General features: G+C 46.4%; 1 protein-coding gene across 4 annotated transcripts in view; it reads left to right on the top strand.

Annotated features, from left to right (window-relative positions):
• ACBD4 (acyl-CoA binding domain containing 4) overlaps positions 1 to 12825 on the top strand; it is a 256696-nt gene that overhangs the window by 217092 nt on the left and 26779 nt on the right. Inside the window, exon 11 of one of the 4 annotated variants that reach the window (XM_086923871.1) lies at positions 6553 to 6644. The exons of the other annotated variants lie outside the window; for them this stretch is intronic. Within the exon in view, the coding sequence (XP_086779997.1) occupies positions 6553 to 6600 (48 nt within the window). The 3' untranslated portion in view covers positions 6601 to 6644. Of the gene's footprint in view, positions 1 to 6552; positions 6645 to 12825 lie in introns of those variants that run through there. 4 annotated transcript variants of the gene reach the window in all.

Raw genomic sequence — 12825 nt, 5'->3', positions numbered from 1 at the left:
CCGTGTGGAAGGGTCGAGGGCCCCCCGGCTCTCATAGAATCTTCAAGGTTGAGGAGAGAAAAAGCACAGGACGTGCACCGGTCCTGGGCCAAGCGCCGCTTTTCGATTGGGACCCTGTTGATCGAAGCGTTGGGGTGTCGCTGGAAGCCTCCACCTGGGGAGGTGGGGGGGGCTAGTTCGCGCCGCCTCCCCCTTCCAGCGACCCCACGCCTTTTCGGCTCCAGCACTTTGGGATGGCCGTACCAGGCAATGAAGAGAGGGGGGGGTGGTCGGAGGCAGCAAGACATCCCCCCCCCGTACGGCCTGCAGGGCACCGTTTTCTCTGGACTTTTCTTAGCGGCCAGACCAGGCGATGCGAGGGGGAGGGGGGGGTCGGTGGCATGTGCAAGACATCCCCCCCCCCCCCTCCATCGTCGCAGCCATCATTGGAGGTGCTGCCGTAACCAACAACCCTCCAGTGTTGTCGCAGAAGGGCGCTGTCCTGCAACCCTCCAGTGTTGTCGCAGAAGGGCGCTGTCCTGCAACCCTCCAGTGTTGTCCAAGCCATAATTGAAGAAAGAAGTGTTGTCGCAGCCATTATTGCCGAAAGAAGTGCTGCCGACAAGGGACCCCTTCGCCTTGGCTCCGGTATTTGATGATGGCCGGATCAGGCAAGAGAGGGGGGGGGGGGGGGGTCGGAGGCTGAGGCAAGACATCCCCCCCCGTGGCCTGCAGGGCAGCAGAAGAAGGGAAAGGGGAGACCATTACGACTTTCGGGCCGTCCGCCCTACAGCCTCCCCTTCCGATGGCGGCCAGCCAGGCCCTGCTCTGCACGTGTTGAGGCCTCGCCTTCCGGATGGGCGTAACCGCGGACCTGTTGCACTTCGGGAGCTTCCGGAATGGGGGTAGGTATAGGCTGATTTGTATCTATTCCATGTTACCGTTATTGGGCGTGGCGGGTGGTGGGATAGACTTGTTTGGAGCAGTGAGGGGCGGTGAAGCCTAATCTACCTCGTGTCTGCCTTGGTGTCAAGCTTGTCTTCCCTCGCCATTTTTATGTTTCTTATTGCAGGTTATTTCTAACGTTTCTTATTTTATTTTTAGCGAAGTTGATAACTCATCAGTGGCCTACTGATTTCGCTCGACTCTTTTTCTTGTATTTTTATGCCATAACCTATTATAAGCTATAGCGACTAGTCCACACTTAATGAACATGTCCTTATTGGGTGTGCCCTCCAGTGGAGCTGGATGGTTCATCTCTAATAAGCGGTCCGGGCTAAACAGGCTACCAATCAGTGGGGAGAAGATAGGCATGACGGATTACAACGGGGACAAAAGTCTGCACTACCTATCTTATCACGGCGGGCAAAGACTAGACAGAATATTTCTATTCTCCGTTGTTTGCAGGCGGTGAATACGTCAAAAGAACCAATATCGAACAATCAATGTTCGGTCAATCAAACAATCAGTGGGGAGAATAAGTAGGTACGACGTGTTAAAGGTTTGCGTTACCTACCTTTTCGCTACCTGCAAAGAGAGACCTTGTTCTTCCCTGTTTGTAGACAGAGAATCTCCAGACAATAATCCACGAACAACAGTTCGGGAAACAGTGGGGGAGGAAGATGGGCACGACGGATTACAACGGGGACAAAAGTCTGCGTTACCTATCCTTCACTGCTTGCAAAGGGAGAGCCTGTTGTTTCTCCGTTTGCAGACGGTGAATCTCCAGAGGAATCAACAAAAGAGTAATACTAGTATTATCCAAATCAAACAATCATTTCACAATTTGTCGCATTTACGCGACCTTACCCGGACCGGACCGTGTGGGCAGTTCTTCGCCTTCCTCCTTCCAGCGCCCGATCGTTCTCTTACTCCATGATTTTACCGCAGCAGTCCTGTGGGATCCCAGTCAGGACAGTGGGTCACTCGAGAGAGGTCCGTTCGGAATCGGTGAAGTTCATTCAATCAGCAGCCGGACGAGGGTCCTCTCAAGGCAGGTATACTCCGATCGTTTAGATGTTCACCCCATCGTCTGGACCTCTCTTACCGGACCTTATGTCGCTGATGGGCCCCGCGTTGGGACGCCAATTGTGGAAAAGACAGCCCATATGACAACCGATGCCCAGGCTGCTGGCGCAGGGCGCCTCTTAGTTCCCATTTTGAATAGTTACCAAACAAAGAGACGAGCGCTGGAGGCAGGGACACAAGAACAGAGTTTATTACTCATGAGGAGAGCCTGTCATTTCCGACACGAAACAAGGTGTCATCGGGAGGTGCTCTCACAAGTTCTCTGAGACATCGCCTTTTATACATCACAAACATTCCTTATTACAATAATGACATTGTGGAGCAAGGAAAAGACATCCCCGACCCCTCCCCGCTCTGGCGCAATCCAACACGTGGCTACAGTAGAGGTCTTCACCCCATACAACGGGAGGGGGCTATAACCCAGCTGAGTGTTCCGCTGATTCCTTTGGAATGTGTGAGCCTGATCGATTCTCGGAGGGGTGGGGAGGTCATGATCAATAGTAGCTCTTTTGAAGAGGGGCGAGTGCATACAGTGGTGGGCAATGAACTGTATCCTCAGGCGAAGGGGATGACCAGTGGTCCGTGCGGACAATCGGGCTCAGTGGAGGGGTCATCAAGGGAGGGGTATTCATAGGAAGAAGGGAGGTGATGGTCAGGCACGGGGTGTGATTCCCAGGGACAGAGTCGCACAGAGAGAGAGATCTTATGACCCGTATATGAGAGAGCGGGGGCAGTCAGGTACAGCTGGGGGGGGGGGGGGATTATGTCAGCTGAGGCGAAGGATGCTTCTTCAAGAGGAAAATGGGGGGGGTGCGTGGGTCAAGCAGGAGGGTTACTTTTCAGAGCAGGGTCGCGCAGAGGGAGAGGGTTTTATGGTCTGTGCATGTGAGAGTGGGGCGGTGTTCAAATACGCGCAGGAGGGAAGCCGGGGACTCCAATGAGCGGGCAAAAAGGCCATGGTGCCTAAAATGGCTGTCATGTATATATGGGCACGGGCTTTTACTAGCGGGGATGGTGCGGTCAACGTTTCACGGTATTCATGGTGCCTACAGGGAGGGGGATGGGAGAAGGCAAATGAACGCCGCTTATGTACATTAATATTGCTAATTTCCACAGGGTCATGATGTCCCCTCCCTCATCATCGCTAACAAACTGCATATTACATTCTGCTTATCTGCATGTATGGTTTATGTCATAACATTTTTTAACGTTTGTTTTATGAAAAGATATTAAACCAAAACCAGGATGGCAAGGGGTTAAAGTTGTGCAGTAAGCTAAAATCTCATTGAAAAGAACCTCTCACCATTAGGAAAATTGTTTCCATGTTTAAAGTAGGTGTAATATGCAATGTGTGTGCTTTTCTCATGGCAAGTTCTCTACTCTGCTAATAAACTGAAATGTGACCTTTGCACTGAGTGTGTATATGTGTTTGTGTGTGTGTGTGTATATAGAGGCCAAGAAAACTGCTGCCCCCAAAGTCCATGCGCGGCAGAAGCTTGGGGGCCAACCCCATGGCAAGCATGGTAATCAACATCCTACTTTACATTTTTGTTTTAAAAAATAGAAATTCATTAAAAAAACAAAGGTTAAGGTGGCATTATGGTTAGGATTATAATATGTTCCTTTCCATTTATAAACAAAATACTTAGAAATTCAGTGAATAAAACAAAGGTTACAAGGAAATTATATTTAGATTAAAATGTCAGTCAAACTATAGCATTTTTAACGAACAAAGCCATTGAAATGTTTCAGTTATAGTTATCTTAAGTAACTATAACTCATACCCTAAAGTAACTATAACTTGCATTCCTCACATATAACATCACTCCTGCCATGTTCTATGACATCATTGATAACATCACTGCAACATCTCACATAATTTATGACAACACTGCATAACAGGGGCGCAAGGTATAGTTACTTGAGATAACTATATCTGATGAATTTCACTGGTTTTGTTTGTTTAAAATAGTATGTGTTAACTGACGTTTTCACCTAACTACAGTGTTCGTTTAAACTTTGTTTTTTTCAGTGAATATATAAATGTATATGTATTTAGTTTACTAAAAAACCTAACAGTGTTAAAGTGACATTATAGCTAGGTGTTGGATTAAGACCCAAACTAACGTTAAAACTCCCAAAAACAACTGAAATACAGCATTTGTTTTTACTGTTAGCTTGTATCTCATTCCAACATCTACCTGGAACTTCAACTTGTTTTTTTCAATGAATTTCTAGGGCTTTTTGAGGAATTAATTAAGGTCTTCGCACCTAACCGAACTATATGAGTAGGATAGGAAACAGATGTGAAAAGGGAATGCTATACTTATGCAGATGTCTCTCTTCAACTATTTTTGACCACTTTAAAATTCATTACGCCTCAAATTACTAAAAACGTATACCTCGCCTCAAAATTGTATCCTATGATTTCAAACCTGCATCAACATCTCAGTGCTCATGTAGTTCAGCTTCTCGCGAGCTAAGACTTTAAACTCAACGTGATCTTATTCCAACAAAATGGTGCTCATAAGTGCCTCACTTTTGTCTTGAATACAGAATGTTAGCGCTTAAATCGTTTATTAGAACTCTGTGGTTATGCTGCAGTTGATTACTAGGGAGTTAACTAATAGATTGCTGCTGGTTTTGGAAGTATGTGTTTCACTCTGCATGTCAGAAAGCAATACTGAAATAGTTGAGGAAGATATATGGGAACTCTTAGAAAACGTATCTTTATTTTAGCTTTCTAGAGCACTAAGACTAATTTTTGTATCAAAACGACCCTCCTCAGTTTAATTTCTAATAGAAATGCTGTCAGCTTTACAGCTTTGATTCCCATCAAATGGCATTCAGGTGTGTCACGCTTTTGTCATAAATACAGAATGTTGGCACTCTAGTTGTTCATTAGAACACTGTGGGAAGCTGCAATAGAAGAACACTGAAGAATCAATTAACAGGCTGCTGCTAGTGTCTGAAGTACATGCTTTACTTGGAAAATCAGACTTTATTCTCCCGTGGCTAAGGAAGATAGTGTGAACTACAAAATGTGCCCTCACATTAGCTTAGGAGCGCCTTCCATAACCTCTATGAAAAAATCATGAGAGAAATCAGTTTTCTCTTCAACATGGTTTATCAAATCCAAGCAGAGGGTCAGTATTTTTCAACTGAGAGCTCATCAGAATTCCTAATATAAGATTCACACCGCCTGCAAATCTTTATGGGATCTTCAAAACCTGGCAATCACTGCAACGTGTTTCAATAAGTACCATGTCCCCCAGTCCTTTAATGGCTGCCTCTGTGTGTTGTTTCTTGTTGTGGTAAGCCAGTCAAGGGGTGTGGGGAGGCAGAGGGCTTTTGATGGTCAGTGTGTGCTCACCCTACCCCTTTATATGTTATTTTACTGCATTTTAAGAATGCATGGACCATATCCATCAGTCCTCAATTGGCAGGCACAACATATTGTTCATGTTGTATCCAGCCAATAAGGACTGGCTAGTCCACTTTAAATGGGCCAGTCACCACATAGCTGAACACCATTGGTCCAGGTATACCTAACTTTAAACACCATTATGCCTCAGCCGAACCCCTCTTTAAACGTCTCTACGGATTTATACCAAGCAACAAACATGCTTTCTGAGTAAAGTTCTAACTTTTTGCCAAATTTTGTGTAATTTCGTTTCACCATTTTTTCTGTATCCAAGAGCAAAGTTTCCTGTGGGAATTAACATGGGAAATCACACTTTTGGAACTCTCTATTTCTTGACCCAACTTTTCACTTCAGTGCAACATTTTACATGAAGGAACTGAGGTGGATGAACTTGTTTTTAAGCTTTTGTGTTGATTTGTCAAATGGCTCCAAAGGTATTAGTGAAACAAAAATGGCTCTTCCTCTTGAAACTCTGACCTAACTGTAACTACACAGTGGCGCCAGCTATATGTATATGTATGTGTGTGTCAAAAAACAAACTGCAGTCATAAAGAAAATCCATATTTCACCTGGAATCCATATTTCATAGGTCCTTGTGAACAATATTGATCATTAGCATACCAAACCACTCTGCAAAACTTTATTATGGCCTGGACCGATAGCATTATGCAGCAGGGAGGACCACATTTTTTATCAGGGTTATTTAAATTAGAGTCAAGATTATGCTAATAATGCAGCACATTCTCTGGCAGTGGTATGTTGATTAGTTTGAGTGCAAATCAAATTTAATGTTGAAATCTGCAAAATGTTCAGCACATTACATGGCAAGTGTGATAAATTTGTAATTATACCGTAAACATAGCAGAGACAGTATCACATCATTCCACTCCATTTGTTCATTGTCCATTGTTGCATCAACAATCTGTTCTTCAGTGGTAACCAAAACCTAACCATTGTAATTCGGATCGGTTCCTTTTGTTAACTGCACCTTAGAGAAAACAGTCTCCTTTCTACATGCAGATTGTATTTTTAGCAATACAAATGGTGTTTTTGTCTATATTTTTTTAATATTCTATATTTTACTGTATTTTTAATTTGTTAAATACTTCTTTTTCTTTCAGAGCCAACCAAAAAATGTTGTCCAGTATTTCACTTACTATTTTCAATAAATAATTCCTGCCTGAACAAACATATTTTTCATGCTAATTACCCCAAAATAAAGATCTAATATAAAAACAAATAGCTGGTGACCGAGTAATATTGCCCTGTGTTGCCTCGTGGTCTGTGATTTCACCGAAAACCCTTGATGGCAATATTTGTCAATTTGCATGGTTACCTATTATGTATCATATATAGCTATACATGCCAATATGAGGAAAGGGCTGGGCAAGACCATAGCAAATGTTATAGATCGGCAAAAGCCGAGCGGCAGCGGGGGCAGCACAGGTGTGCTGTGGTAAAGTAGCAGCTGAGCTGCTCCTGGGTCAGATAGGCTCCGTGGAGGATAGAGAACTGTATGCTTTTAAATCAAGCATTTCTAGATACCCATTGGGGGGACTTCGAGGATTGTTCCCATTCATTGTCGTGTAATGCCCTCCCTATGTCATCCTCCCATCTGCCCCACATAGCAGTCAGTGGAAACCCAATATGTTCTCGCAACGCTTTATAAATCCATGTGATCAAGAGTCATCCTGCCAGAATGTGAAACAGAGTCTGTATGAAAGCTTGGGTCTTAAGTTCCTCGTCACGTGTAGGCCAGAGGACCTGACATGCGTTGCTTGTTTGTCTACAGATAAGAAACTGCCCCGGGGCATGGCATGGCCAAAAATTAATTGGTCGAAGGTGAACAGAGGTCGGCAATCGTGATTAGTGATCGCTTCTCAGGTCCGTGATGGAGTAGGAACTGGGGCATTGTGGGATGCCCAGCAGGGGGAGCGCAGGGGTGTACCGAGTGGTTTGGCGTGTAAGAAGGTGAACCTTAGCCATGCATCTGTGGGCGATCAACACATGCAGGGATCATGGGGATGGGGGTGTAATTTTAGGGAGCGGATAGCCTCTTATCGTGGCTGGTGCGAGAGGACCAGGCCCATGGCATGTCTCACTCAGGTTGCATCCCGCCAACCATTGCAGCATGCCGCTAAGTAGTAGGCTTTGAAAGATGGAGCTCAGAGTCCACCCCTGCTAATCGGTGGTTGCAGCTTTTTCAGGGCTATTTGATGACACTTTTCTCTCCAGATGAGTTCTCCCTCCAGGGTGTCCAGTTCTTGGAAGAACACACCGCGGGGGCGTGGCGGAGCGGGGTAGGATTACCATTTTTCCAGTGGTGGCTAAGGGGAGATTTTTCCAGAGCTGCCCTTGTGATTTCAGTGCGGATAGGGTTTTTCTCAGGTTACCACCATAGAGGTCGGCCCGTGAGTAGTAGAGATGCACTCTGAGATATCGGACCATGTTCCTCTGCCAGCTTTTCAGGGTTCCCCCGAGTAACTCCCCCAGTGGGGCTATGCCGGAATGCAGCAGATATACAAATGATTTAGCCCAAGTGTCTCGGAGTCCTGCAGCTTGCGTAAATGCATAAAGCATGACCTCGATGGAAGTGAGTTCAGAATGGACGTCCCAAAGGTACAGGAGTATGTAATCGTATATAGAGACACTACATGAGTCCTATGGTCTAGGGGTATCCATCCCCCAATTCTGTTCCTCAATGCATAGTACAATGGCAGGCGGCTCCATTCCATTACTATCGCAAATAGCAAGGGGTCACGTGGCAACCTTGCCTGGTACCCCTGCCCACCGAAAAAGTAACAAAATGAGTCAACATAGGCGGATCCAGGAGGTAGGTTTTGTGTACAATAGTTTTGTGTGCATCAGAAGGCGCTTGCATACCCCTACTCGGTCCAACACCTGGAAAAGTAGTCCGAAGTAAGCAGATCAAATGCTTTTTCTGGGTCTAATATTTGCTCTGGGTGCTTGGTCAGGCACATGAAATAGGCGCCTGGTGTTTAGGGATGCACTGCGACCCAGGAGGAAGCCGTTTTGCTCCAGGTGAATACGCTTAGGGAGGATCAGAGCACATCTGTTTTCCAGTATCTTCCCCAGAATCTAAAAATCTGCAACAAGGATAAGCTGGTAGGATTCCTGTCAGATTTTGGGAGGGATACCAAGAGGGAATTTTGGACAGATGCGGATAATTTCCCAGACTTCAAGGCTCCATTAAACATCTTTGCCAAGCGAAGGGCGAGGCTTGTAACGAAAGTGTTATAGTACGGTATAGGCAGCATGTCTAGACCCAGGGTTTTATTCTTTGATAGGTCCAGAATAGCCTCTTCGACATCTGCAGCTGAAATTATCACATCTAGGACTTGTGTAGCAGCATAAGGGATTTGGGTGAGGTGAGTCGTTACAGAAAGGCCCGTGCCCCGTCCACAGCAGGAGGGGGGACGACTCATAAATAGAGGATGAGTATCTGAGAAACGCTTGTAGGATGTCTCATTGTACGTAGTATCGCCATTGGCCGAGGTTTTTTCTAGGATGAGGCCTGAGCGGGTGGCCTGTCGGACCAGCCAGACAAAAAGGCGACCTGATTTGTCACGTTCTCAATGTATCTTGGCCACATAGGTGCTGAAATTGATGCAGCGCAGGTGTCCCAGAAGGGTTGTGTGGTGTGTTTTGGTCTCAGCCAGTGCAACGCCCTTAGAGGTGTCACCATCCGCCGCCCTCTCCTAGGATGGCAGAAGTCATTCAGTTTTCTCAATTTCACTGTCCAGTATCCTGCAGATGCCTACAGCCCCTTTGTGACCACTTTCAAGGTTTCCCACTCAACTGCTCTGTTGGATGCCAAATTATGGTTCTCTTTAAACTAGTGTTGAATGTGTAACTCCGGAGTCTCACGTAAAACTGGGTCCTCCAAGCATTCCTAGGGGTGATGTCATGTAGGTGTCTGGGGCGGGGTTGGGGCATTCCATTGCAAATCCACCACATGTGCGTCATGGTCTGAGTCTTAGGTAGCCAGCATTCTGGGCCTTGTTTAGTATGGAGAAAAGCAGAGAATGTGATCTAAGCACATGTACGAGTTATGCAGTACAGAGTATAAGGAATAGATTCTGTGACTGAGATGCTTGGCACTCCAGACAACTGTAAGCGCCCACTAACAAACCCACCCTGCGAAGCGCTCTAATTGTGTGCATGGGGATAGCAAGGGAGAAGTGGGTGGGAGTGGTCAAGCTACGTATCGAGCATGTAGTTGTAGTGTCTGGTTGGTACCCACATTGCTTAAGTTCTGTGTGCGAGCCCACCCGACAGTGCAGCCCAAAAAGGTCCCTTGGTTTGTGTTTGGGACATAAATGTTCCCCAAAATGCAGGAGCTGGCCCTCGACTAACAGATACCACCCTCCTCTATCAACAACGGTATTGAGCACTTGGAAGGGGACCCCCAGGCGTATCCAGGCTTCTACCCCACGGGTTTTTGCTGAATAGATGATGGCGTATACCGCCTCCCTCTGCTGCTTTTGTATACGCTGCAATTACACAGCTGTGGTGTGCATTTCCTGGAGGAATATTTTGTGTGCTTGCTGTTGCTTTAAATAAGAGTATACAGAGTAGCTCTTCCTCGCTGTGTGCATGCCACATACATTCAGGGTGAGGAATCTAGTGTTACTAAGTGGAGCCATAATGTGTGAGGTTGTGTGCAGTTTTCCCTAGCCTGCAATGCCCTCCTGACACAGTTCTGCCGCCCTTTCCTTATCTGACGAGCGATGCATGCCTATCTACCTGAATCGTTGGGGAGAAAATGCAGAAACTTGACAACAATCAGAAACAACAACTCATGGAGACTACTGCAGATGGCTACACCCAAACTGATTATGGCGGCCAACCATAATGTAATGAGGGGTGATGGCTAAGCAATTGGGAACAGTATGTTATTGCCCTGGCTGTCGACATCTGAGTTGTGCTAGGCCCGGCTGAGAGGAGTCGAGTGGCGGCATGCCCACTTCCTTGCGCTCTGGGTCTGCGTTGTCTCAGTCTTTGGACGGTTGGAAGTCTGGCGCAATCACCTCCCGCGCTCAACCGCCTGTGACAAAAACCATATTGTCTGCAGTCTGTGGAGTCGCCAGCAGTGGGGACTGGGACCCCTTATTGGACCCGTCCGTTATGACAGAATCTTTATCTGAGGAAAAAATGTGTGGGGCCCCCTCACCGGCCAAGATCTCAGCTCCATTTCTCAGGCCTAGAGAGCCCGGGGATGGTCCTCAATAATTTGATCCAGGGCATGAGACTTTGTTGATGGGGGTGTCAGGGAAGGGCCCTGCAGCAGGTGCTTCATTGTGTTGCTTATCGGCCCACTCCCAGGCGTCTCTATGGTCAGTGTAGAGGAAGGTGTGGCCATGTATAAACATTTTGAGGAAGGCTGGGAACAGCAGAAAGTATTGGATGCCTAGCTGTCAAAGCCGCTTCTTGACCTCCAGGAAGGAAGTACATTGTCGTTGCACCACCTGGGTGTAATGTGGGTATATCGCCACACGACACCCTGGAGCTTTCCAGGGGAGGGAACTAAAGGCTACGGGGTATTCAGGGTGAGCTGACCTCCAACCTAAATGCACACACAAAAAGAAGCCACCCTGAATGGAATAGTTGTTTGAGACAAGTGACCAAAACCTGCCAAGCACTAATTAGTGGGCATCTCAAAAAATGTGAAGGACTGTCCTCACACACCACCAGGTGTCATGCTTCATCATTGGCAATCCTCGCTCTCTAGAAACTGCGTTTGGTAGAGAGCGGACCTATACCTTAAGACAGGGAGGCACTTCTAAGATCTAAGTGGGGGCCTGTGAGAGAAGTGATTCTTAAAAATCAATGTAAAAACCGAAATACATTTTTTCGCTGGGTATTTACTTGGTATTAAAAACTAAGTGTGGGGATTGGGGGAGCTAGTATCCCGTCACCACCGTGCTTGTCGAGCCCACGGTAGTGACGGGGTACTAGTTACTTGGAATCTAATTACCCCCGATCATCCATGAGTACCCCCAAGTTGGCCCTAGTCTCTCCTCCTGTGCCAGAGTTGATTACATCATCCCTATTTATACTCTCCTTCCAGTCATCTACTGGACCCCAGATCAGATTACCACGTTTCCGTGCTCTCCTCCCTTACCGCTCATAGAGGCCTTTTTCCATACTATACATGGCCAGAACACGTAATCTCTACTCTATAAATATTGGGGGATCTGGGCTAATCCAACTAGATGCTAGACCTATTCATGCCACAGCCATTGCCACAAATATCAAGAACACTCCTCCTTAGAAAGATCTGGATCATCACTGACCCTCAGAAGAATTACTTGGGGCGTGATATTCACATGATGTTTAAGAATCAGCCCAATATTACCTGCAATGTCTTTAAAATAAATAGACAGCCGGGGACCGGTCCTAAACATATCTGGTAAATCGGCTTCTTTGTCACTGCAACTGTGACATTTTGAATTCGGACTCTAACCTTAGTTTCTTGGGTGTATAGTACAAGTCGAAGCTGTCTTAAAATGTTGGCATTTGAGGCTGGCAGTCAGGAGTATCTCTTTACAGATCTCCAGAGAGTTCTTAAGTACTGGCCCAGCTACCCCCAACCTTGACTCCCACTTCGTATTTTAGAGTTCCGCTGCCTTGATCTGCTACAGTGTAACTGGACATTTATCAACTGACAGTTGTTTTTAATCCAATTTACGAAGATAGTTCAGAATCTGAAGATTGTTATAAAACTTATCCTTAGTTAATCCAAACTTCCACTTTAACTCTATAAAGGAGCACAGTTGATCATTGTCATAGAGATCCCCAAGCTTCCAGAAAGGGGTATAGCGGTTTAGTTTAGTGATATGAATCTTCCTTCTAATCTGATACCATACCTTGAAAGCCCCATCCACTGTTTTAAACTTGTTCATCTTATAATAACTTATTTCTAGATTCCTTAGAAAACAATCTTTAACATCGAATCCAATGTTAGTTAATAAATGGATGGTAGAGGGGAGGAGCCACGACACCAACCAAGATGGCTGCATAGTCTCCCGGCTCCGCTGACCTCCGTCCTACGCTCTAATATCCTGCCATCTATCCTGATTTCCTGCCCCGGATCCGTGTGTGTGACCTGTTTTGCACTTCAGCGAGGTGCTCCCGGAGTTTCTCCGACATCGTGAAGCGAAGTAACATCGAGTATTGATTTGAGGCCTAACCTAGCCGAGAAGCCGGGGTCTCGAGTGCTGGCCTTGGCGGGTCCGAGTTGAACAACAACGGACTGCTGGAAGCGGTTGGGTCCGGTCTCTGGAACATTCGAAATTTCTGAATTGCTTTGCTACCGTCTGCTGCTCTATAGGAGGTGAGGTGACGGAGACGCGCGGTGCTGGGTTGCGGGG

The sequence above is a fragment of the Lissotriton vulgaris genome, chromosome 5, assembly GCF_964263255.1.
Source record: "Lissotriton vulgaris chromosome 5, aLisVul1.2, whole genome shotgun sequence".
NCBI classification, from domain to species: Eukaryota; Metazoa; Chordata; class Amphibia; order Caudata; family Salamandridae; genus Lissotriton; species Lissotriton vulgaris.
This window is presented reverse-complemented; position numbering and strand designations above follow the sequence as displayed.